This window comes from Felis catus, chromosome B4, assembly GCF_018350175.1.
Source record: "Felis catus isolate Fca126 chromosome B4, F.catus_Fca126_mat1.0, whole genome shotgun sequence".
NCBI classification, from domain to species: domain Eukaryota; kingdom Metazoa; phylum Chordata; class Mammalia; order Carnivora; family Felidae; genus Felis; species Felis catus.
The window spans coordinates 24,692,065-24,715,828 of NC_058374.1; the positions used below are offsets into that span (position 1 = coordinate 24,692,065).

Sequence of the window (23,764 nt, forward strand, 5' to 3'; positions counted from 1 at the left end):
AAACCCAGAGCGCTCAAACCAAAACAGGGTATGAGACTCCCGAGTATATTGTTACAAGCAGTTTATATAGTGTGGCAGCAGTGACTGTTGACTCTTCACAGTGACTGGGAACAGCATTAGAATTCTCTGAAATGAAAGAGCATTGCCTAGTGGTTACCTCATATCAATTTGGGGGAACAATTTAAGTTTCTGTTATGATTTTCAGAGGCAGAAGCAAGATGTGACCCGAGTTGTTAGCCTCACTTGTCATGCAAAATAAGCTAAATTAAGCTCTGCTTGTAGGACTAAACTGATTGTCTGCTCAGGAAATTTTCAAGTCTGGTCACCATTTGTGTTTGGTTTTAACAGTGCTTAGGAGCTCCTTCACTGAGGGGCTTCATTTGAGTGGTTTGTGCTTGCTCAGTGGGCAGCTGGTCCCTCTGTTCTGTGCCATTTCCCCCTGAGCTCTTTCTTCTGGGGGTCACCCGGGGATCTGCTAACGATGCAAGAGAGAACACTTTTTTTGTGTTGTTGGGGGAGTCATGCATCTTTACAAACCCAGTTAAGCTTTCTCTCCTAGTTCCCAGGTATCTTGGTAACGACTGTCTACTTTGTCTTTCTGATTGTCAAATGAGGCTAATGGCCCTTTGTCATTACTCCTTGGGTACACTGGGCCTTTTAAACTCCTCTGTCCAGGGCCTCATTTATTGGTTTACATTATTTGCTGCTGTTATCAATGTGATTGCTTCTTGCTTATTAGACACACCCCCTAAAAAATATATGTTAATAGTTCCTATGCTGCATATATAAGAATTCAGATGAGTCAAAAGTGGGCATTCAGAGAGAGTACACTCCAAACTCTAACTTAAAATTCCAGTCAGCAACCCTTTGGAGATGTAAATTGAGGAAGCAGCTCTCCTTTCGGACAGCTTAATGATGTGTAGTTAATAGTAAGAGGCTGCTGGGCAGATGCCATACAGCTGGGCTTAGGTTAGCCTCTCTCAGTTTTCCAAATTGCCCTGTGATTACAGCCATTGAGATTCAGAATCCTACCCTCGATCAATAACCAAAAGCACAAACAAAGATCTGGCAGTGGCTTGTCAGTGTGGCCTTTTCTGCGCACTATCCTCCTCAAGCCAGTGACTGATGCTTTTTCCCTGCTCCTGCCTCAGGATGAGAGGTCGCCTACACAGCAACTAGTTCCTGCACCAAGTCTGGGGTAAAGAGTGCTGGATTTAAGGCCAACTTCTTCTCTTGAGTGCCCACAATTTCACTGAACTTGAGAGACACTGAGTGCAATCTCTTGGTAGGAAAATATAAGCCTGGAAGCCATATTGTACATAGTTCCTGGAGTCAGTTGACTTGTTTTTATGCCTTATATGTAGAATTGGTTTGGATTATTGTCTATTGGGGTAGCAGGTCCATTTATAATTTCCAGGGTCTTATTATCTTCACTCAGAAACTCAAGTGAGGGGCCCCTGGGTGGCTCAGTTTGTTGAGTGTCTGACTTGATTTTGGCTCAGGTCATGATCTCATAGTCATGATATCGAGCCCTATGTTGGGCTCTGTGCTAGGTATGGAGCCTGCTTGGGATTCTCTCTCTCCTTCTTTCCCTCTGCCCCTCCCCTTCTTGCCCATGTTCTCTCTCTCTCTAAAAAAAAAAAAAGAAGAAGAAGAAGAAAGAGAAAGAAAGAAACAAAGAAAGAAAGAAAGAAAGAAAGAAAGAAAGAAAGAAAGAAAGAAAAACTCGAATGAATTCAACAACAACCACCACAAAACAACCTGTTTAAAAATGGGCAAAAGACTGGCATATGCATTTCTTTAAAGACAATGTACAATGTGTGCCAATAAGCACACAAAACATTCAACATCAGTAATCATTAAGGAAATACAAATTGAAACCTATAATGAGATACCACTCCCCCCCCATTTGAATGACTATTACCAAAAAACAGAAAATAACAACTATCGGCAAGTTTGGGGGGAAGTTGGGACCATTGGGAACTGCTGGTGGGGATGTAAAATGGGGCAGCTGCTATGAAAAATAGTATGGCAATTCCTCAAAAATAGAATTACCATTGACCCAGCAATTCCATTTCTGGGTTTATACCCAAAAGAACTAAAAGCAGGGCTCAAAGGGATATTTGTACACCCATGTTCATAGCACCATTATCCCCAATGGCCAAATGGTGGAAGCAACCCAAGTATCCACTGATGGATGAATGGACAGACAAGGAGACTCTGGCACAGGCTGCAACATGGGTGAAACTTAGGACGACTATGCTGAGTGAAATAGGCCAGTCACAAACTAACAAATACTATATGGTTCCACTTACATGAGGCACCAAAGGTAGTCAAATCATAGAGACAGAAAGTACAGTGGTGGTTGCCAGGGGCTGAGGGAGGGAGGAGTGAGGAATTATTGTGTAATGAGTACAGAATTTCACTTTTGCAAGATGAAAAGAATTCCGGAGACGGATGGTTTATGATGGTTGCACAGCTACATAAATGTACCTAAGGCCGCTGAACTGTATACTTACAAATGGTTACGGTGGTAAATTCTATGTTATGTGCCTTTCACCACAGGTTAAAAAAACAAACCTCCATGGAAAGATGCCATCTTCTCTCAGCAAGCGAGGTTTTTGAGGGAGATTAAAAATAAAAGGAGAAAAAAAAAACAGCTGAGGGAATGGATCTTGAATTTACACACAACTAATTATAAATGTTTTTTTTTTTTAGAGTCATTTTTCTCTCAAGAAGGGAGCTGCAGCTCTGGGGATTGGAACAGACAGCGTGATTCTGATTAAATGCGATGAGAGGTGAGTGCGAATCTGCAACCCTTGTTGGTTGGCAATTTGCAACTTCCACATGTGTTATCTTTTAGTCCAAAAATAGGCATTGGCTGGGGTGGGGGGGGGGGCAGCAAACCTACCTCCATCCCTGCTTATGTTTCGCTGTTTCTTTTTCACATGGGCTCTTTCTTGGAGTCCTGGGATGTTGTTCCTCAATGCCGTGGAGCGTTTCATGGCCCTTGACTTAATTGGAACCTTTGTTAAATCAATCAAAATATTCTGCACCAAGAAGGTGCAGAAGGACATTCATCACCTGGGCACTTAAGCAACAACCAGCAGTTTGAGCACTGATTTATGGACGTATCATCATTCTAGGTGCCACGATTGTGTGAACTTGATGGACTGATTACAGAAGGGGGGACAGTTTAGTGAGCAAGAAGTAAATGATGCCCCAGCAACTCATCCACTCTGTGCTGGAACCAAAGGGTTCTCATAAGGAAAATCCCTGCCTTAATAGGCACGCAAATGTCATAGGTATTCTGGAAATAGATGTAGGGAGCTTAAAAGGCCTTTCCACTATATCCATGTAAATTTTCACTAGCCTATAGGTCTGTAACCTATAAAAAATTAAATGTAGTCTCCAAAGAATTAAGACATTTCACTAAATTAGAAGGAAGCTACTCAACCATTTATTTTTTCATAAGTATTTATTAGACAGACATTTGTGATTGCCCACCATATCATGAGGCTTCAGAAAGCATAAGGTATGATCCTGGTTCCCTGACAGTATATGATCTAGGAGAGATGGGGTCGCACCAGCAGGAGACAGTTTTATGGTTGAATCGTGTGGCACAGAGTACATACTCTGTACATTGGTAAGGCTTGGAAGGCTCCATGCAGCAAGGAGAACTTGTGCTTTCAAAAGATTTTCGAAGCTAGGGATGAAGTGGATGGGGGGAGGGGAAGATGGGGGCCATTACAGAGGACTGAACACCACCAGCAAAGCCCCAGAAGTAGGAGTCAGCTTGTGGGGCTTGAGGAACGGGGCCTGACCAGAGGCATTGGGGACGGACAGCCATGGTGAATCCAGTGGGCCATGTGGGATTTTGAAAGCTCAACAAAACAAACTGATTAATGACACCTCTCTCTCTGAGAGGGAAAATTACAAGGGATTGCCACTTTCTTGTTCACACCTTTATGTCTTGCCTGACCTTATTTGATTGCTTACAATGAATACATGTTACTTTTACAATCAGAAAAAGTGATATTTTTTCCTTGTTATGGGGGTGGTGAGGGGAATGCTAAACTTAGCATTTGAGTTTGTTGGGTCAGTAATAAAAGTAACCCGAAAGCATTTTTATCTGAGAAGAGCATGATCGAAATCATCCTTCAGGAAGCAGGAACAGGAGAGACCTAGGTCAGTGAGGCTGGTCATGAGGCTCTAGCAATACGATGGGTGGGAAATTATTATGAGGAATGGAGCCAGCCAAGCACATTTTGAGGAAGGAGATATATATTATATATATATATATATCTCCTTTGTATGTATATGTATATATACATACATATATATGTATATACATATATATATATATCTCCTTTGAGGAAGGATACATATGTGTATATATATATATATATATATATATATATATATATATATATCTCCTTTGAGGAAGGATATATATATATATATATATATATATTCTAAAGATTTTTTCAAGTTTTGTGGGGTTTTTTTTTGAGTGGGAGGAAGAGAGAGGGAGAGAAATAGTGCATGAGTGGGGGCGAGGCAGAAAGAGAGGGAGAGGGAGAGAATCTCAAGCCCCCAAAGTGGGGCTTGAACTCATGAATCTTGAGATTATGACCTGAGCCAAAATCAAGTGTTGGCTGCTTAACTGACTGGGTCACCCAGGTGCCCCAAAAAGTGCTTATATTTTTGAGACTGCCAATACTATAAGGTACTTGAGAACCGAGATTTAAGAAGAAAACTGGCACTGGAAAGTTAGCAAAACCTGCTAACTGGGAATAAAACTTTAGGTGACTAACATTTTTCTCAATTGGTAGCCAACTTTTATGCTCGCTTCGGCAACATACTAAAATCTATAGCCAACTCTTAAAAGGAGCCTAGAGTCTGAGGAAGAATCATCTAGACAGGCCCTAATTACCTGACCCACTCAGTCTTCTAAGCCAGCCTGGTCAGCAGGTGTTCTTGACTTGAATCCCAGTGGTCTGGCAAATGACCTGGGAGAACAGAGGGAACCCTTCACTCCTCAAGGCATCGATATTACCGCTTCTACTCCTGTCAGATTCAGGTTTTAACAATGCAAGGGGCCTTGGAGTGAATCAATGAAACCAGCCAACCAGGCATTTCCGGGAGCCAAAGCGTGGCCTGAGGACTACTGACTGAGGGCAGCATCATGGTCCAAAGAGAAGTGCAGGCCTGGAAGAAGGAAGAGCAAGAAGAAAAAGCAAGAATGTTGCAGGAACAGGGAACACAGACAGGGCTGCCGGGAAGAAATGCCAAAAGGTGCCTATCATTCACCAGCAGCAGAGAAAGGAGCAGAAAGCAGAGAATGCTGGGAAATCAGTGGGGTCAAGAATCAGTGACTAGCCAAGTGACCTCACATTTTCACGTCAAAGAATTTTATATCAGCGATTTTAGAAACCACTAGAAAAACTAAAACATAATGTTAAAAATTATTGGCTTTTATCACAAAATACCCTGCAATCTCCCTTCCCCTTACATATACCCATCAGGAGGGTACAGAGGGTAGGAAGTTAGGGCTATGGGTACTTTTTCTCCTTCTTATCATGAGACTTATGGGATGGATGGGGAAGGGAGGAGAGAGCAACACAGGAAGAAGAATAAGAAGGAGAAGAAAGAAAAAAAGATAAGAAATAAGAGATGGGAGAAATGAGGCCCAGAAGGAAAAAAAAATTTCAGTGGAAGTATGAAGTGAAGCAAGGAGGAAGGAAATACAATTGATCCTTGAAAACATGGGGGTCAAGGGGCACTGACCCCCACCCCCATCCTGTGCCGTCGAATTTACACATAACTTTTGACATCCCAAAAACTAAACTACTGAGAGCCTGCTGTTGACCAGAAGCCTTACCAATAACATATACAGTCAACACATATTTTGTGTTATATGTATTACATACTATATTCTTTCCATAAAGTAAGCTAGAGAAAAGAAAATATCATTAACAAAATCAGAAGGAGGGGCACCTGAGTGGCTCATTTGGTTAAGCATCTGACTTTGGCTCAGGTCATGATCTCACGGTTCAGGAGTTCAAGCCCCATGTCAGGCTCTGTGCTAACAGCTTAGAGCTCAGAGCCTGGAGCCTGCTTCAGATTCTGTGCCTCCCTCTCTCTCTGCCCCTCCCCTGCTCACAGCCTCTCTGTCTCTCTTTCTCTCTCAAAAATAAATAAACATTAAAAAAAATCAGAAGGAAAATACATTTATTGTATTGTACTGTATTTATGAAAAAATAACCACATGTAAATGGACCTGCACAGTTCAAACCTGTGTCGTTCAAGGTCAGCAGGTAGAGGGAAAGGTGAGTGGGAGTAGGAAGTACATGAGAGCTTTAAAGAGGACTAAGTGATCATTTTTACCATCTGAAAGGAAATACATGCTTCCTTTAAAAAATACAAAATAATGGGGCACCTGGGTGGCTCAGTCCGTTAAGCGTCTGACTTCAGCTCAGGTCATGATCTCGCAGTCTGTGAGTTCGAGCCCCGCGTCGGGCTCTGTGCTGGCAGCTCAGAGCCTGGAGCCTGTTTCCGATTCTGTGTCTCCCTCTCTCTCTGACTCTCCCCCGTTCATGCTCTGTTTCAAAAATAAATAAACGTCAAAAAAAATTTAAAAATACAAAATAACAGGGAAAAATTGTAATTCCACCACCCAAAGATTATCACTAATTCCATATTTGTGTCAAAACCTTGAATATCTTTTTCAAACCATAGAGGTGTGGGTTTTTTTTCTTTTTCTTAAAGGTTTTTAATGTTTATTTATTTATTTATTTTGAGAGACAGAGAGCAAGCAGGGGAGGAGTAAAGAGAGAGGGAGAGAGAGAGAATCCCAAGCAGGTTCTGCACTGTCAGTGCAGAGCTTGATGCAGGGCTTGATCTCACAAACTGTGAGATCATGACCTGAGCTGAAATCAGGAGTCGATATCTAGAGTCAGACAATTAACCGACTGATCCACCCAGGTGTGCCCCTCTTTTCCTTTTTTAATTTACATATTTGTGGTTATGTTTCTTTTCCTAGCTAGACATGATAAGCATTTCTCCACGTTATTACAAACATGCTTAACTACGTAATATGTGAGGAGTGACTATGTGAGAAAGCACAGAAGTGATAGTACTTTGAAGGGCAGACTCCAGAGCTGGACTGTTTTGACACCCTATCCTTCCTATCTCAGCTCCAGCACCAGCTTGGGCAGATCCTTATCTGTCTCACTTTTCTTATCTGAAAAAAGGAAAAAGGAAAGGCCCTGCTTCATAGGGTTGTTACGAAGATTAAATGTTTTCACAAATGTAAAATGCTAAAAATTATATGTAGTAGAAAGCAAGCACAAAATATTACTCCCCTCGTGTTCATTTCCTCGTTTCTGGTGTTGCTGTTATAAATAACCTTTCTATCCTTCAGTGAATATTCTTATGTGCCCAGGACTTCTCTATTTATGATTATTTCTTAGTACAGTTGCTAACTGAAATTATATAAATATTCTTAAGGAAAGTGATACATCAGACCATATTGCCTTTCAAAGGTTTTGCCAGTTTGTTCTCCTAGCAGTATTGTATGAGAGCATGTTGGGGGAAAAACTCAAAGCTGTGTTGGTAGTGAAATGCAGTCTTTAATTCTATATTGATAATTCATATCATCTCTACGGAATGAGTTTAAGACAGAGCGTGGCCTAATGGATTAAATGCAATTGAAGTGTTTAGGGTCAGGAGCCAAGGAGCAGGCTTTGGACAGTCATTCCAGTCATCCCGACTGGACAGTAACCACCCTTCCAGTCGGAATCAGTTAAAACATGCTTGGCAGCCATTTTGTTTTTATTCTTTCCCCTCCTTGTGAAAGTCAGATGTGCAGTTCAGAAAATCACTTGAGGCTGACAAAGTGTGTATCTGCATTCTCGTTTCTCCTAATGTGCTTTGCAAAGTTCATCCAGGTTTTGCAAAACATGAACCTGGACCTGCTCTGGAAGACATTCATTTCTTACAGTTACTCTGACTCTGCATGTTAGTCTGTCAGTGGAGGGGGTGATAGGCTTTATCTTGTTCTCGGCAGACAGTTGACTTAGTAGCAAGCTCACAATGAAGCAAAATGTCCTAGTGAAGAGTGGTCTGTGCCTTTCTTTCTTTTTTTTTTTCAATTTTTTTTCATGTTTGTTTATTTTTGAGAGAGAGAGATAGAGAGAGAGACAGAGTGCAATCGAGGGAGAGGCAGAGAGAGAGGGAGACACAGAATCCAAAGCAGGCTCCAGGCTCTGAGCTGTCAGCACAGAGCCTGACGTGGGGCTCAAACCCATGGAGCATGAGATCATGACCTGAGCCAGAGTCAGACACTTAACTGACTGAGCCACCCAGGCGCCCCTGTGCCTTTCTAACAACAAGCCCAAAGCCACATATGGAAGAAAATACTGCAAGATACTGTCTCTTAATTAGTAATCACAGGGGCTCAGTTTGGTAACCCATTCAAAGTGAAACATGGTTCTCAGTTAAAACTCAAATAAAGAGAACTACATAATAAATCTTCATTTATTTGGAAAAGGTTTCAGAGATAAAAATCAAAAAGCATATTTAACTTTGTTATTACTCTAATAAGTAAAGTAAGACAGTGGAAACTGTATTTCACCATGTCTTACATTTGAATGTGAAGAGTGCTCTATTTCTGTAAAAATTGTTAAATTCAAAAGAGGAAAATGTGCTAGATGCATCCTTGATTTCCTAAGGTCTAGTTTAAGAGTTCTTTTTCCTTATAACCAAAAAGTTGAATCTTCACAGTATTGAGATTAATGGATTTTTACTTTAGTGTGATTAGGTCTAATATTTTCTGGGATCCAAATTAGTGCTTCATTGATGGTGTCTAAGGATAGAGAAGAAAAGTATGAGTTAATATCTAGAGAAAAATAAATATTTGTGAAAGAGGAGTGAGTGATATTTTAGAATTGGATTAGGCCACTAAACAAAAAGATGTTTCTCAAGAGTTCAGACAGCAGAGGGGAGAAAACTTCTATACAGAGTTCTCATATGATAGATGTGGGAGCCTTATGAGAGGCTTCTTTGGATGTAGGCAGTGGCCTTGACTGGAAACACAGTCGCGAACAAGGTAGACATAGTCACAGATGCTACAAAACTTAGTCTAGTGTGCAAAGGCAGACTTGGGAACATGGGATAACACTTGAGAAAGGTATGTGCTGTGTGAGGGCAAGTACAGGTTGCTATTGATTCACATGTAATTCTACATCCAGAGGGAGGATGATGGGAATTAGCTAGTGAAGAGGAAAGAATGTTCCAGGCAGAGGCCATGGCACATTCTAAGTCATGGATGTGAGGGAAGTTGGCTTGCCCAAGGAACTGGAAAGAAGTTCTGGGGAGAAATGGTCAGAATGTCCTCATCATGAAGGATTCTATGAGCCATGTTTCGACTTTAGGTTGAAGACATGAGATGTCACCGAAAGGTTTTGAGCAGCAAAGTGACATCGTATTTTACCATTAGAAAGATCATTTTATTTATTTATTTATTTTATTTATTTATTTTTTTTAACGTTTATTTATTTTTGAGATAGAGAGAGAGACAGAGCATGAATGGGGGAGGGTCAGAGAGAGGGAGACACAGAATCCGAAACAGGCTCCAGGCTCTGAGCTGTCAGCACAGAGCCTGACGCGGGGCTCGAACTCACAAACCACGAGATCATGACCTGGGCCGAAGTCGGCCGCCCAACCGACTGAGCCACCCAGGCGCCCCAGAAAGATCATTTTAAATACAGAGTGAATTGTAAGTTGGAGGCTGGAAGTTGGTAGCTGCGGCAGTGATATGAGTTGATGCTGAATGGTGCCGACCTGATGTCAGCTGGAATGAATGCTGGAATTAATAGGAATTATTGACTGGTTGGCATGCAGGTTGAAAGAAGAATCAAGGATGAATGACAGCCTTCTGGCTTGTCAGCTAAGTCCGTGTGGTGCTGTTCTCTGAGATAAGGAACCCTGGCCAAAATGAAAAGTTCAAGTTTGAATATGTCGAGTTTGCAGAGCTTATAAGATGGCCAAGTGAGGATTCAGATAGGCATTCTGAAATATGAGCCTGAAGCTCTGAAATTACACAATGGAAGCCACACAGAGTGGGCCTAGGAAAGAACTCTAAGTAGCACCTACATTTCAGGGATAAGCAGACTTATGGGAGTCTTGCAGTGGAGACTGAGAAGGAACAGCCAGAGTTGTTAGAGGAGAATCAGGAATGGGGGCCATGAGGGCCATGAGAATCTTTCTAGAAGAAGTGGTTAACGGCCTCAAATGCTATCAGTAGATGAAATTGAGGGTCAACAGCTGCCCATCAGCTTTAGTTATGAGGAGGTAGCTGGTGAGTTTGGCAAGAGTAGTTTCAATAGAGGGGTGAGGCACCTAGGTGCCTCAGTCGGTTAAGCCTCTGACTTCAGCTGAGGTCATGATCTCACAGATTGTGAGTTCAAGCCCCACATCAGGCTCTGTGCTGACAGCTCAGAGCCTGGAGCCTGCTTCAGATTCTGTGTGTGTGTGTCTCTCTGCCCCTCCTCCACTCATGCTCTGTCTCTCTCTCTCTCTCTCTCTCTCTCTCAAAAATAAATAAACATGAAAAAAAATCAATAGAGGGGTGAGGGCAAAAGGCAGTTTGCAGTGGGTGAAGGGCGGGTGGAGGGGAGGGAAGAGTGAACAGATATAGACAGCCTCTCTAGAGGTTGAGCCATGAAGGGAGGCAGGGAGGATAGAAGCTGGAGCAGGTATTAAATTCAGGATGGTTTTTGGTTTCATTGTTTTAAGGAGGGTGCTTAAGGCATATTTCACTGTGAGATGAAGGACCTGCTAGGGAGAAAAAATGTGAATTATATGAAAAGAAGGGATAAAATAGAAGTTAATTTCTCTTGTGAGTTCCTTATTCCTTTGGCTAAAATTTTGTAGGGTCTTTTTCTGCAGAACTCATAAGAGCTCTGCTGTTATCTTACATTATACAACTAGAAGGAAGCAAGAGAGAGAAAACAGGAGAGAAAACGGGCTCTAGAAGGACAAGGGAAAGATTAGGGACCTGTGAGTGGGGGAGGGGCAAAGCCCTGGGCTTACACACACTGTGTGTGTGTGTGTGTGTGTGTGTGTGTGTGTGTGTGTGTGTGTGTGTATCACATTTTCCTTATACCTAGTAGTGGAATTATTTGATCATATGATCATATGGTATTTCTCTTTTTAATTTTTTGAGGAACATCCATACTGTTTTTCACAGTGGCTGCACCAGTTTGCATCCCACCAACAGTGATTGAGGGTTCGTTTTTCTCCACATCCTCATCAACCCTTGTTCTTCCTTGTCATTTTGATTTTAGCCATTCTAACTGCTATAAGGTTGTATCTCATTGTGGTTTTGACTTACATTTCCCTGATGATGAGTGGTGTTGAGCATCTTTTCATGTATCTGTTGGCCATCTCTATATCTTCTTTGAAAAAACATCTGTTCGGATCCTCTGCCCATTTTTAATTAGATTATTTGATCTTTTTGTATTGAATTATCTAAGTTCTTTTTATATTTTGGGTACCAACCCCTTAGTGGATGTGTCATTTGAAAATATCTTCTCCCATTCAGTAGGTTGTCTTTTTGTTTTGTTGATGGTTTCCTTTGCTGTGTAAAAGTTTCTTATTTTGTTGTAGTCCCAAAAGTTTATTTTCACTTTTGTTTCCTTTGCCTTAGGAGACATATCTAGAAAAAGGTGCTATGGTTAATGTAAGAGTGGTTTCAGGTTTCACATTTAGGTCTTTAATCCATTTAAAGTTTCAGTATGCATGCTTTAGAGTTCTGTTTCTCTCCGTGTATATAATTCAATATTATATCTTGAATGTAATAAATATTTTAATATTACAAATATAAATATATGTATATTATAGATACAGATTTTTCTGAACCATTTAAGAATTCCATGCAGACATCAGGCCGCTTTGCCCCTTAATACTTCAATGTGCATTTCCTAAGAACAAAGATACTCGCTTACATAACCATAGTACAATGATCAAAATCAGGAGATCTGCCCTTGACACAAGACAATTATTAATCAATATACCTTATTCAAATTTCATCAGTTGCCCCAATAATATTCTTTAGAGCTATTTATTCCCAGTCCAAGATCACACATTACGTTCAGTTGTCATGTGTCTTTAGTTTCCTTTAATCTGGAATGTTTCCTCATTCTTCCTTTGTCTTTCATGATATTGATATTTTTGAAGAGCATATTTATTTGGAAGAATATTTCTTAATTTGGGTTTGTCTCATATTGCCTCATGGTTAGATCCAAGCAATGCATTTTTAGGCAGGAATTCCAGGGGGGTGATCCTTGTCTTTCTCAGTTGTTCCTCCTCAGGAGGTTTGTCATGTTATCAGTAATGTCAACTTAGGGTAGTGTCTGCCAGATTTCTCCCCTGCAAAATGACTCTTCTTACTTTGCAGGTTATCTTCTAGGAGATGCTTCACGACAATATAAATATTCAGCTCCTCCTGAAACATTCACTCACTAATGTAGCATCCATTGAAGGTTCTTGCCCGAATTATGACTATGATGTTTGCAAAACAGTGGTGTTCTAACTCCATCACTCCTTCTCTATTTATCAGTTCCTGTCATTCTACTATAAGGAAGACCTCTCCTCACTCTGTGTGTGTATGTGTGTGTGTATGTGTGTGTGTGTGTGTGTGTGTGTGTGTGTGTGTGTGTGTATTTACCATGAGTATGGACTCATAGGTGCATTTAGAAATTAATTCTCTCTAGTGGTGCCTGGGTGGCTCAGTCAGTTAAGCATCTGACTCTTGGTTTCAGCTCAGGTCATGATCTCGCAGTTCATGAGTTCTAGCCCCTCATGGGGCTCTGTGCTGATGGTGAAAAGCCTGCTTAGGATTCTCTCTCTCTCTCTCTCTCTCTCTCTCTCTCTCTCTCTCTCAAAATAAATGAATAAACTTTTTAAAAAAATTTTTAAAGAAATTAATTCTCTCTAGCACTCTCTCCCCATTTTTCCATCTCTTATTCCTCCCTTCAGGGTTTCCTTTAAATTATCTAAATTGTTGTAAAACCTTATAGAAAACAAATCTGAGCAAGACAGGTGATACCTGGTTGGCAGAGGACTAGAGGAGTCACTGGTCATCCTTGCAATTCAAGATTTCTGTTAAGTATTATGATGAATACTTGTATACCACAAAGTGAACGCTTATGTTTTTGTATAAATTTTAGTTTTTCATTTTCACACATCTCTCAGCTTTATAAATTACAGTTAGATAACATTTCCTTGTGCTTACTAAGTATCACACTTTATCATTCTGTTGATTTAAACAATTGAAAATGTAAATAATCTGGGGTCATTATACTCTTTTATTAAATTAGCTGACTTGTGGCCAGTGTCTGAAGGCAGTTAGGGAAGCTAATTAACTCTTTCAGATCCCCGGGGAGCTGTTGAGTGCACTGTGATAGGATAGATTTCACAGAGACCTTGAATCAATTACTACTGAGCAGGGCTGGGGTAAGCCCTCTGAGTGTCATATTTCCTATGGGTTTACATGCAGAGAATTCAGAGGTGCTAGAGGTGTATGCACTTCATTATGTCCTATATCAGGAAGGATTATAAAATAATAATTGCCGACACTTACTGAGTGTTTATTATGTGCCAGGCAGACTCCTGAGCACCTTATACAATTGATCTAGTTAATGCATTTATTAGAGACACAGAAGAGTATATCCCCTCACACGTACCTGGTGCTGACACAGTTTGTGAAGAGCTTCTATGTACACCATAGTCCTCAGCAGTATGGTAAGTCCACCTTCCTCCCTTTGACTCCTAACCCTGGAAGAGGGGCATCATGTCCAAGATCACTTAGCTGGGAAGTGAAGAAGAATCAGGGCTTGGACTCAGAAGACAGCTCCTAGTGTTTACTGGTTGAACATGGTCCTTTGTCCCCTTTTCCCCAGTTTTTAAATTGTGGTAAAATACACTTAAAATTTGCCATCCTAACCATTTTTAAATCGACAGTTCAGTGATAATGGAGTACATTCATTTTGTTGTGCACCCATCACCATTATCCATCTCCAAAACTCTTTTCACTTTGCAAAACTGAAACTCTACATCCATTAAACCAAAACCTCCCATCCCCCCTCTCTTCCCACCCCTTGGCAACCACCTTTCTACTTTCTATCACCATGAATTTGACCACTCTAGGTACCTGACTCTTTTTTGTCCTTTTGTGATTGACTGATTTCACTTAGCATAATATCCTCAATGATGATCCATGTTGTAGCAAATGTCAGCATTTCCTTCCTTCCTAGGGCTGAATGATAAAATTTCATTGTATGTATGTACCACTTGGTATGCCTCCACATCTTAGCTATTGTGAATAATGCTGCTATACTATACCACGTGTATGCAAATATCTCTTTGAGCCTTGCTTTTAATTCTTTTGGGCATATACTCAGAAGTGGAATTGGCAGACAATATGGTAATTGTATTTTTAATTTTTTGAGGAACTGACATACTGTTTTCCATAGTGGCTGCATTATTTGACATTTCCACCAACTGTGTCCACCAATTTCTCCATATCCTTGTCAACACTTGCTATTTTCTGGTTTGTTTGTTTGTTTTAATGTTTATTTATTTTTGAGGAAGAGAGACAGAGCGTGAGTGGAGAAGGGGCAGAGAGAGAGGGAGATACAGAATCTGAAGCAGGCTCCAGGCTCTGAGCTGTCAGCACAGAGCCCAAAACAGAGCTTGAACTTACGAGCTCTGAGATCATGACCTGAGCCAAAGTCGGACACAACCGACTGAACCACCCAGGGACCCCTGTTTTGTTTTTTTTTAATAGTAGCCATACTAATGGGTGTGATAGTATCTCCTTGTGATATTGATTTGCATTTCTCTAATGATTAGTGATGTCAAATACCTTTTCATGTGCTTATTAGCTATTTGTACATCTTTTTTGGAGCAATGTCTATCCAAGTCCTTTGCCCATTTTTAAAAATAATTTTACTTGCTTATTTTTACTTTTTTGAAGATATATTTTTCCAGTCTTACTGAAGTATAACTGACAAATAAAAATTATATATATTTAGTGTATACAGTATGATGATTTGTGATATATATACACACATTGTAAAATGATTACAATCAAGCTAATTAACATATCTATCACCTCACACAGTTACCGTTTGTGTGGGGGGGAAGGGGGTAGTCATAATTCTTAATGTCTACTCTCTTAACAAACTCTATACAAAATAACATTATTAAGTCATCATTAGACTTACTAGAACTTATATTAGATCCCTAGAACTTACTCATCTTATAACTGAAAGTTTGTACTCTTGGGGCAACATTTCCCCATTTCTCCAACTTAATAGCTCCTGGCAATCACCATTCTACTCTCTGCTTCTATGAGTTTGATTTTTTTCAAGTATATATATATATATATATATATATATATATATATATATACACACACACACACGTGTGTGTGTGTGTGTGTGTGTGTGTGTGTGTGTGTGTGTGTGAAATTATATAATATTGGGGTGCCTGGGTGGCTCAGTCAGTTAAGCGTCCACCTTGGGCTCAGGTCGTGATCTCACGGTTCGTGAGTTTGAGTCCCGCATCAGGCTGTGTGCTGACAGCTCAGAGCCTGGAGCCTGTTTCAGATTCTGTGTCTCCCTTTCCCTCTCTCTGCCCCTCCCCCACCCATACTCAGTCTCTCTCTCACACTCTGTCAAAAATAAATAAACATTAAAAAATTAAAAAAAAAAGAAACTATATAATATTTGTCTTTCTATGTCTGGCTTATTTCTCTTAGTGTAGTATCTGCCAGGTTCACCCATGCTGTCATAAATTTCCTTCTTTTTATGCTGAATAATATTCCAGTGTGTGTGTGTGTGTGTGTGTGTGTGTGTGTGTGTGTTTGTGCGTGTGTGTGTATCACATTTCTTTATCCATTCCTTCACTAATTAACTCTCAGATTGTTTCCTAATCTTCCTATTGTGAATAATGGTGCAGTGATGATGGGAATGCAGATATCTCTTTGCAATACTGACTTCATTCCCTTTGGATATTTAACAAGGAGTGGGATTCATGAATCATACAGTAGTTCTATTTTTAATTTTTAAGGAACCTCTATACTGTTTTCCATAGTGGTTGCACCAGACGAAGGTTCTCTTTTCTCCACACCCATATCAACATTTATTATTTCATGTCTTTTTGATAATAGCCATCCTCGTAGGTATGTGGTGATATTTCACTGTAGTTTTGCTTTGCATTTCCCTGATGGTTAATGATGTCAAACATGTTTTCATATGCCTGTTTGTCATTTATATGTCTTCTTTGGAAAAATATCTATTCACGTCTTTTGCCCATTTTTAAATCAGTTTATTTGGGTTTTGCTATTGAGTTGTAGGAGTTCTTTATATAATTTGGATATTAATCCTTTATCAGATATTTGGTTTACAAATGTCTTCTCCTGTGCCATAAATTGCCTTTTCATTTTGTTGATCTTTTATTTTGCTATGCAGAAGGTTTTTGTTTGTTTTATTTTATTTTAGAGAGAGAGCAGGGGAGAGGGGCACAGGAAGAGAGAGAGAATCTTAAGCAGACTCCACACAAGCGTGGAGCCCAACAAGGGGCTTGATCCCACAACCCCAAGCTCATGACCTGAGCCTAAATCAAGAGTCGGATGCTCAACCAACTGAGCCACCCAGGCACCCCATCTGTACAGAAGGTTTTTGGTTTCATGTAGTCCCACTTGTTTCTTATTGCTTTTGTTGCCTTTGCTTTCAGTGTCAAATCCAAAAAAGTATAGCCAAGACTGATGTCAAGGAGCTTACTGCTTATGTTTTCTTCTAGGATTTTTATGGTTTCAGGTTTTATAATGAAGTCACTAATCTATTTTGTGTTAATTTTTGTCCATGGTGGAGATAGTGATCCTGTTTCGTATTTTTGTATGTGGCTGTCTAGTTTTCCCAGCACCATTTATTGAAGGGCCTATTCTTTCCACATTGTGTATTTTTGACACCTTTGTCAAAGGTAATTTGACTGTACATTCATGGGTTTATTTCTGGGCTCTTTGTTCTGTTTCATTGATCCATGTGTCTGTTTTTATGCCAGAACCATACTGTTTTGATTACAATATGTTTGTAATACAGTTTGAAATCAGGAAATCTGATGCCTCCAGATTTGTTCTTATTTCTCAAGATTGTTTTGGCTATTTGGACTGTTTTGGTTCCATATAAATTTTAAGATAGTTTTTTATATTTCTGTGAAAATGCCATTTGATTTTTGATAGGGAGAGGATTTTAGGTAGTATGGACATTTTAACAACCTTAATTCTTCCAATCCATGAACACAGTACATCTTTCCATTTGTGTCTTCTTTCATCAATATCTTATAGTTTTTTGTATACATATCTTTTACTCCTTGGATAAATTTATTTCAAAATATTTTATTCTTTTTCATGCTACTGTAAATGGGACTGATTTTTATGTTAATTTCATATCCTGCAACTTTATTAAATTTATTACTTCTAACTGGTTTTTGGTAGTCTTTAAGGTTTTCTATATATATAAGATCCTGTCCTGTGCAACAGAGACAATTTAACCTCTTCCTTTCCAATTTGAACGTCTTTTTTTTTTCTTTTTCTTGCCTAATTGCCCTGGCTAGGACTTCCAGTACTATGTTAAATAGAAGTGGTAAAAGTGGGCACTCTTGCCTTCTTCCTGATCTTAGAGGAAAATATTTCAGCTTCTAATCATTAAGTACAATTGGATTGTCATACATGACCTTCATTATGTTGAGGTGGGTTCCCTCTAACCCTAGTTTATTGAGAGTTTTTATCATGAAAAGATGTTGAGTTTTGTCAAATACTTTTTCTGTCTCTATTGAGATAACCATATGATTCTAATCCTTCATTATAGTGGTGTATCAAGTTGATTGATTTGCAGATGTTGAACCATCCTTACATCCCAAGGATAAATTCCACTTGATTATTGTGTATGATCCTTTTAATGTATTGTTGAATTTGGTTTGCTAGTATTTTGTGAGAATTTTTGCATCTATGTTCATCAGAGATATTGGCCTGTAATTTTCTTTTCTTGTAGTGTCCTTATCTGGCTTTGGTATGAGGGTAATGCTCGTCTCATAAAATGAGTTTGGAAATGTTTCTTCCTCTTCAACTTTTTAGAAGAGTTTGGGAAGGATTGCCATTAACCCTTTAAATGTTTGGTAGAATTTACCTATAAAGGCATCTGGTCCTGGGCTTTTCTTTGTTGGAAATTGTTGGGTATTGCTTTTATCTCTTTACTTGTTATTGGTCTCCTCAGAAATTCTGTTTCTTCATGATTCAGTCTCAGTAGGTTGTATGTTTCTTGGAATTTCTTCACTTTTTCTACATTATCCGATTTGTTGACATAATATTTTTTAGAGTAGTCTCTTATGATATTTTGTATTTATGTAGTATGAGTTGTAATGTTTCCTTTTTCCTTTCTAATTTTATTTCTCCCTTTTTTCTCTTGGTTAGTCTGGCTAAAGGTTTGTCAATTTTGTTTCTTTTTTGTCAAAAAGCCAGATCTTAATTTTGTTGATCTTTTCTATTATCTTTCTAGTCTCCATTTATTTCTGCTCTAATCTTCATTGTTTCCTTCCTTCTGCTAAACTTTAGGTTTGTTTGTTATTACTTTTCTAGTTAGTTGAGATATAAAGTCAGATATTTTGAGATATTGATTTTTTTCATATAATATAGCCATTTATCACTATTAAGTTCCCTCTTAGAACTGATTTACTGCATCTCATAGTTTTGTTATGATGTATTTCATTTTTATTTGTCCCAAGATACTTTCTGATTTCTTTTTTATTTCTTCCTTGATCCACTGGTTGTTCAGCAGTGTGGTTTTCATTTCCACATACTTATCATAATTTTTCCAATTTTCTTCTTTTTAATTGATTCCTACTTTCATGCCACTGTGGTTGGAAAAGATACTTGATGTGATTTCAATCTTCTTAAATTTGTTAAGATTGGTTTTGTGGTCTAGCATATGATCTATCGTGAAGAATGTCCATATGCATTTGAGAAGAATGTGTTTCTGTTGCTGTTGGATGTAATGTCATATATGTGTCTCTAGGTCCATCTGGTCACCTTTGACTTAGGTTGTTTGGGTCTTTGTTATTGTTGTTGTTGTATTGAAGGAGTGCTTTATATATTCTGGATGTTAATCCTTTATCAAGTTTTACAGAAACTTGGAACTATTTTCTTTCTTCCATTCTATAGGATGCTTTTCATTCTGTTGATAGTATCTTTTATTGCACAAGAGTTTTTAATTTTTGAGGTCCAATTTGTCTATTTTTCCTTTTTTTTGTTTGTGCCTTAGGCATCATATCCATGAAAATATGCATTGCCAAATCCAATCTCATGAAGTTTTGCCCTATGTTCTCTTCTAAGAGTTTTATAGTTTTAACCCTTATATACAGGTCTTTGATCAATTTTGGGTTTTGTATATGGTATTAGGTAATGGATAGCCCCTTCTTTTAAAAAAAAAAAAACAAGATTCTTTTCTTATTCTAGAAACAGAATATATTCATTATAAAAAATAGGAAAATAGAAGGATCTAGACATAATCTCCTAATACTCTGGTGTATATAGTTCCAAATATATTATGTATATTTAAATATAAAACCTACTGATTAGAACTTTGTTTTTTACATAATAAAATATAATGAGCAACTTTCATGTCATTAGAAATTCTCCAATATCATTTTTAAATGTTTATTTATTATTTATTTTTGAGAGAGAGATGTTGCAGGGAGTATGGTCAGAGTCACAAAAGATGAGTCCGCAAAGTGCAGTGAAGTCAATGTCCTCATACTCAGAATGAGTCAGAATGAGGCCCCAACTCCAGAATGAAGCTTCTTTTTATTAGGATAATTGCTAAAGACTATGTGCATAAAGTCAGCTAAGCAAGTGTGTCATCAGTCTAATGGTTTAGCTTTTCATGGTTGAATTTCGAGTGAATTGGCTTCTATAACACTAGGAAGGGTCAGGTGTGAGGAGGATCTGGCCCTGGACAATGTTAATGGCTCTTGGCGTTCCTTACGTTTCTTGTTCCTTAGGAGCTGAGCCACAGCAGCGTTCAGCTGTGTAAACATGTCCTAAGGCCTTGCACCTTCTCCAGCCCTTCCCTTTTGAAGTCTTTTCTTTGATGCTTCTCTCCTGCATCTCCAACAGAGAGAGAGAGAGAGAGAAGGAGACAGATTCCCAAGCAGGCTCCTGTACAATGCAGAGCTTGATGTGGGGCTCCAACTCACAAACCATGAGATCATGACCTGACCCGAAATCAAGAGTTGGATGCTTAACTGACTGAGCCACCCAGCACCCCTCCAATATCATTTTTAATTGCTATTTAATAATCTATTGTTTGGAATTTATATTATTTAACAAATCTGTTGTTAGACATTTAAGCTACTTTAAATTTTTACTATTTAAAAAATTGCTAATATAAATATCAGTGTGGCTAAATATTTGCATGCATACTTATATTATTTTCGCAGGAAAAATTCCTAAAAATAGAATTTCTGAGCCCCAGACTATGTCTGCACTAAGAGTTTGGATACTTGCTGGCATGTTGCCCTTCAGAAAAGAACCAGCCAATTTACACTCCCCCTAAGCAGCGTACAGGGCTGACTATTCACCATGTTCTTACTAGTCCTAGGAACTAAAACCTTTAAGTGACCTGCGTCAATTTGATAAATGAAAACTGTTTTTTTATTATTTTCATTTGAAGTTTTGATAATTAGCAAAGTTGAGCATTTTATTCTTCTCAGTCATTCGTTAGTGAAAAAGAACACAAAACACTTTTTGTATATATGCTGTAAATATTTTCCAAAATGTATCGTTTGCTTTTTAATTTTATTTATGGTATTTGTAAAAATACCTCATTTTTTGGTAGTCAGAGCTATCATCAATTATCCATTTTCTACCTCTGGGGTGTCTCCCCCATTCTTAGTACATGCTAATATTCATCTTTTTTCCTAGAACCTTTATATTATTATTTTAATAGTTGATGTAACTGAAATTTATTTTGATATATGGTGCCTGAGAGGTACCTAATTATTTTTTATTTTTTATCCACTTAGTTTTTGCCAGATGTTGTCTCAACACCATGTGAGATCCAAAAAATTATTCTTTAATCACTTCCTAATTTTACTTTTGTTCCACTGATTTGCCCATTTGGCTCAATTGCCATACGTTTTTAATCACTATAGTGTTATAATATGTTCTACACTCTAGTAAAGAAAAATCTATAACCTCCCCTTTTTTAATTTTTTTAAATTTTTTTAAACCCTCCCCCCTTTTTTTTAAATTGAATATTCTTAATATTGTTTTCATCCACTTGTACCTTAGAATTATTTTCTCAGATTCTCATTCCCCTAAAACTCCCAGTGGAGAGCTGGTTGGAATTGTGTTGAGATCAATTCTGTGTATTTGCAGTGTTGAGTTTTCTCATCAAATAACATGTGTCTCTCCATTTATTCAGATATTTTTTGCATTCTTTGGTAAAGATCTGTATTTTTCTTCTTACACATTATTTCTGTTTACTCATGTATAGGTACAGAAAGTAGTTACTATTTTACCCCTTCCTTCCATTCTTTGTATTCTTGCAACAATTTGTACTTGGTTCGATGTTAATCTGTAATTTCCTCTGTATTATATTTTAAAACATATTCCAGATTTTTGTAGCTATATTATAAGATATGCTGATAAGCTTTTCTGAACTACCTTTGACAGATTTTGCTTTTAGTATTAGCTAGTTTCTAGAAATGATCCAACAGGTCCCCATTGTCTTCTCTGTAAGAGTTTAGAGCATACTACCTCCCAATAGAATTGTTAAAATTCACTATTAAAACATCTGGGCCTGTCATTTTAGGTGATGGGTTTTGGGCAACTTTTTTCTCACTTATTTGGTTATTGGTCTTTTTAAATTTTCTACATATTCTGGAATCATTTCTTTTAACTTATATTTTATCAGGGAAAAATTATATATTTACTCAAAATTTTAAGATTAGCATAAAATTCTACATCTAATTTTTTTATAATTCTAAAATATCTTTTTCCATAACCTCTTTTCTTATTTCAAATGTGATATTTTCCCTCTTTTTTCTTTTTTTAAATGCTTATTTATTTATTTTGAGGGGCAGGAGAAGGACAGAGAGATAAGGAGAGAGAGAATCCCAAGCAGACTGTGCTGTCAATATAGAGTCCCACATGGGGCTCAGTTCCACAAATGGTAAGGTCATGACATGAGCCAAAAACAAGAGCTGGACACTTAACTGACTGAGCCACCCAGGCAGCCCTACATGTTTTCTTTTTACTGAACTAATCAGATACTTGTATATTCACTGATCTTTTCAGTGTACCGGCTTTTGAACTTATTAATTTAGTTTACTTTCTAAAGTTTCTAATTCATTGAAAAATTCATTCATTCCCCCTGCCTACCTTGTTTGTTTTTATTTTCTTAGCTTCTTGGATTAAACATTTAGTTATTTTTATTCCCTGTTATTTAATTTCAAAAGCATGTCAGGCTATTCATTTTCCTCTGAGAATGATTTAGGATGTTTCTCATATTTTTATATGTAGTATTCCCATGTCATTAATTTTTAATGTTCTGTAATTGCAGTTTTTATTTCCTCCTTGGTTCAAAACTTATTTGGAATAGCCAAGTATGTTTCCTTACATGGTGATTGAACTTCTATCATCCACTTCTTCTCTGTACCAGTGTGTTCAGGGAAGAGGAGTGGCAGATTTGGGCAGTTGAGGCAGTGATGAGAGATGGCCGGCATACCTTCTTGCCCTCAGACAACTTTCCTTTGTCACACACTTCTCTGTGCGCTCTAAGGCTCGCACCCAATGGCAGCAATCTAGAGGCTTCATATGAAAACAAAAGTAGCTCCTTACCATATCATGCTTGGGGTCCTCAATTGCACATCACTTGAATTGTTGCATAGTGAGTGAGTGACTGAATGTGTGTGTGTGTGTGTGTGTGTGTGTGTGTGTGTGAAGTAAATGCTTTTGGAGAAGGTAAATCTTTTTTTAAAAATTGTTAGAATTAGATACAAAAATCACAAAAAATATCCTGCTCCCATATCCTGGCCATAATGCTAAGTGATCTCATTGTGCATATTGGAAAACAAATCTTAAAAGGAAAATATGATTATCTGTTAAAGTTCTTTTTCCAAATCAAACTACATATTAAAGGGACCAAGGAAGTTTACTGTTTCTAATTATGGTAACATTTTTGGCAGAGGGTTTGGTTTTGTAATACAAGTACTGTTTTGACTTTTTCTTTTAAGTTTATTTATTTTGAGAGAAAGCAAGCATGCGCAAGGGAGGGGCAGAGCAAGAGAATCCCAAGCAGGCTCCACGCTGTCAGCACATAGCCTAATGTGGGGCTTAAACTCTAGAACAGTGAGATCATGACCTGAGCTGAAGTCCAGAGTTGGATTTTTTAAACCAAGTGAGCCACCCAGGCACCCCTGATCTGTTTGACTTTTGTTTGTTAGCCTATCTTGCGGGTCTGTCCTTGGATAGGTTACACACACCAGCAACAGCCATGTGGAGACATAGGGAGCTCTTCTCCCCAGGGGATCTCTCTGGTAAGAGAGTTTCAAGTCACCACAGAGTCTGGGCAATTTGAAAATTTGTTTGGGTCCATGAGCTCCCTTTACTGTTCCTATATCACAATCTATATGG

The 23,764-nt window shown here is 38.4% G+C and overlaps 1 protein-coding gene across 1 annotated transcript in view; it reads left to right on the forward strand.

Moving 5' to 3' along the window:
* GAD2 (glutamate decarboxylase 2) overlaps nucleotides 1–23,764 on the forward strand; it is an 88,715-nt gene that overhangs the window by 23,327 nt on the left and 41,624 nt on the right. The window contains exon 8 of the mRNA XM_003988173.6: nucleotides 2,719–2,798. Coding sequence (XP_003988222.1) covers nucleotides 2,719–2,798 — 80 coding nt within the window. The remainder of the gene's footprint in view (nucleotides 1–2,718; nucleotides 2,799–23,764) is intronic.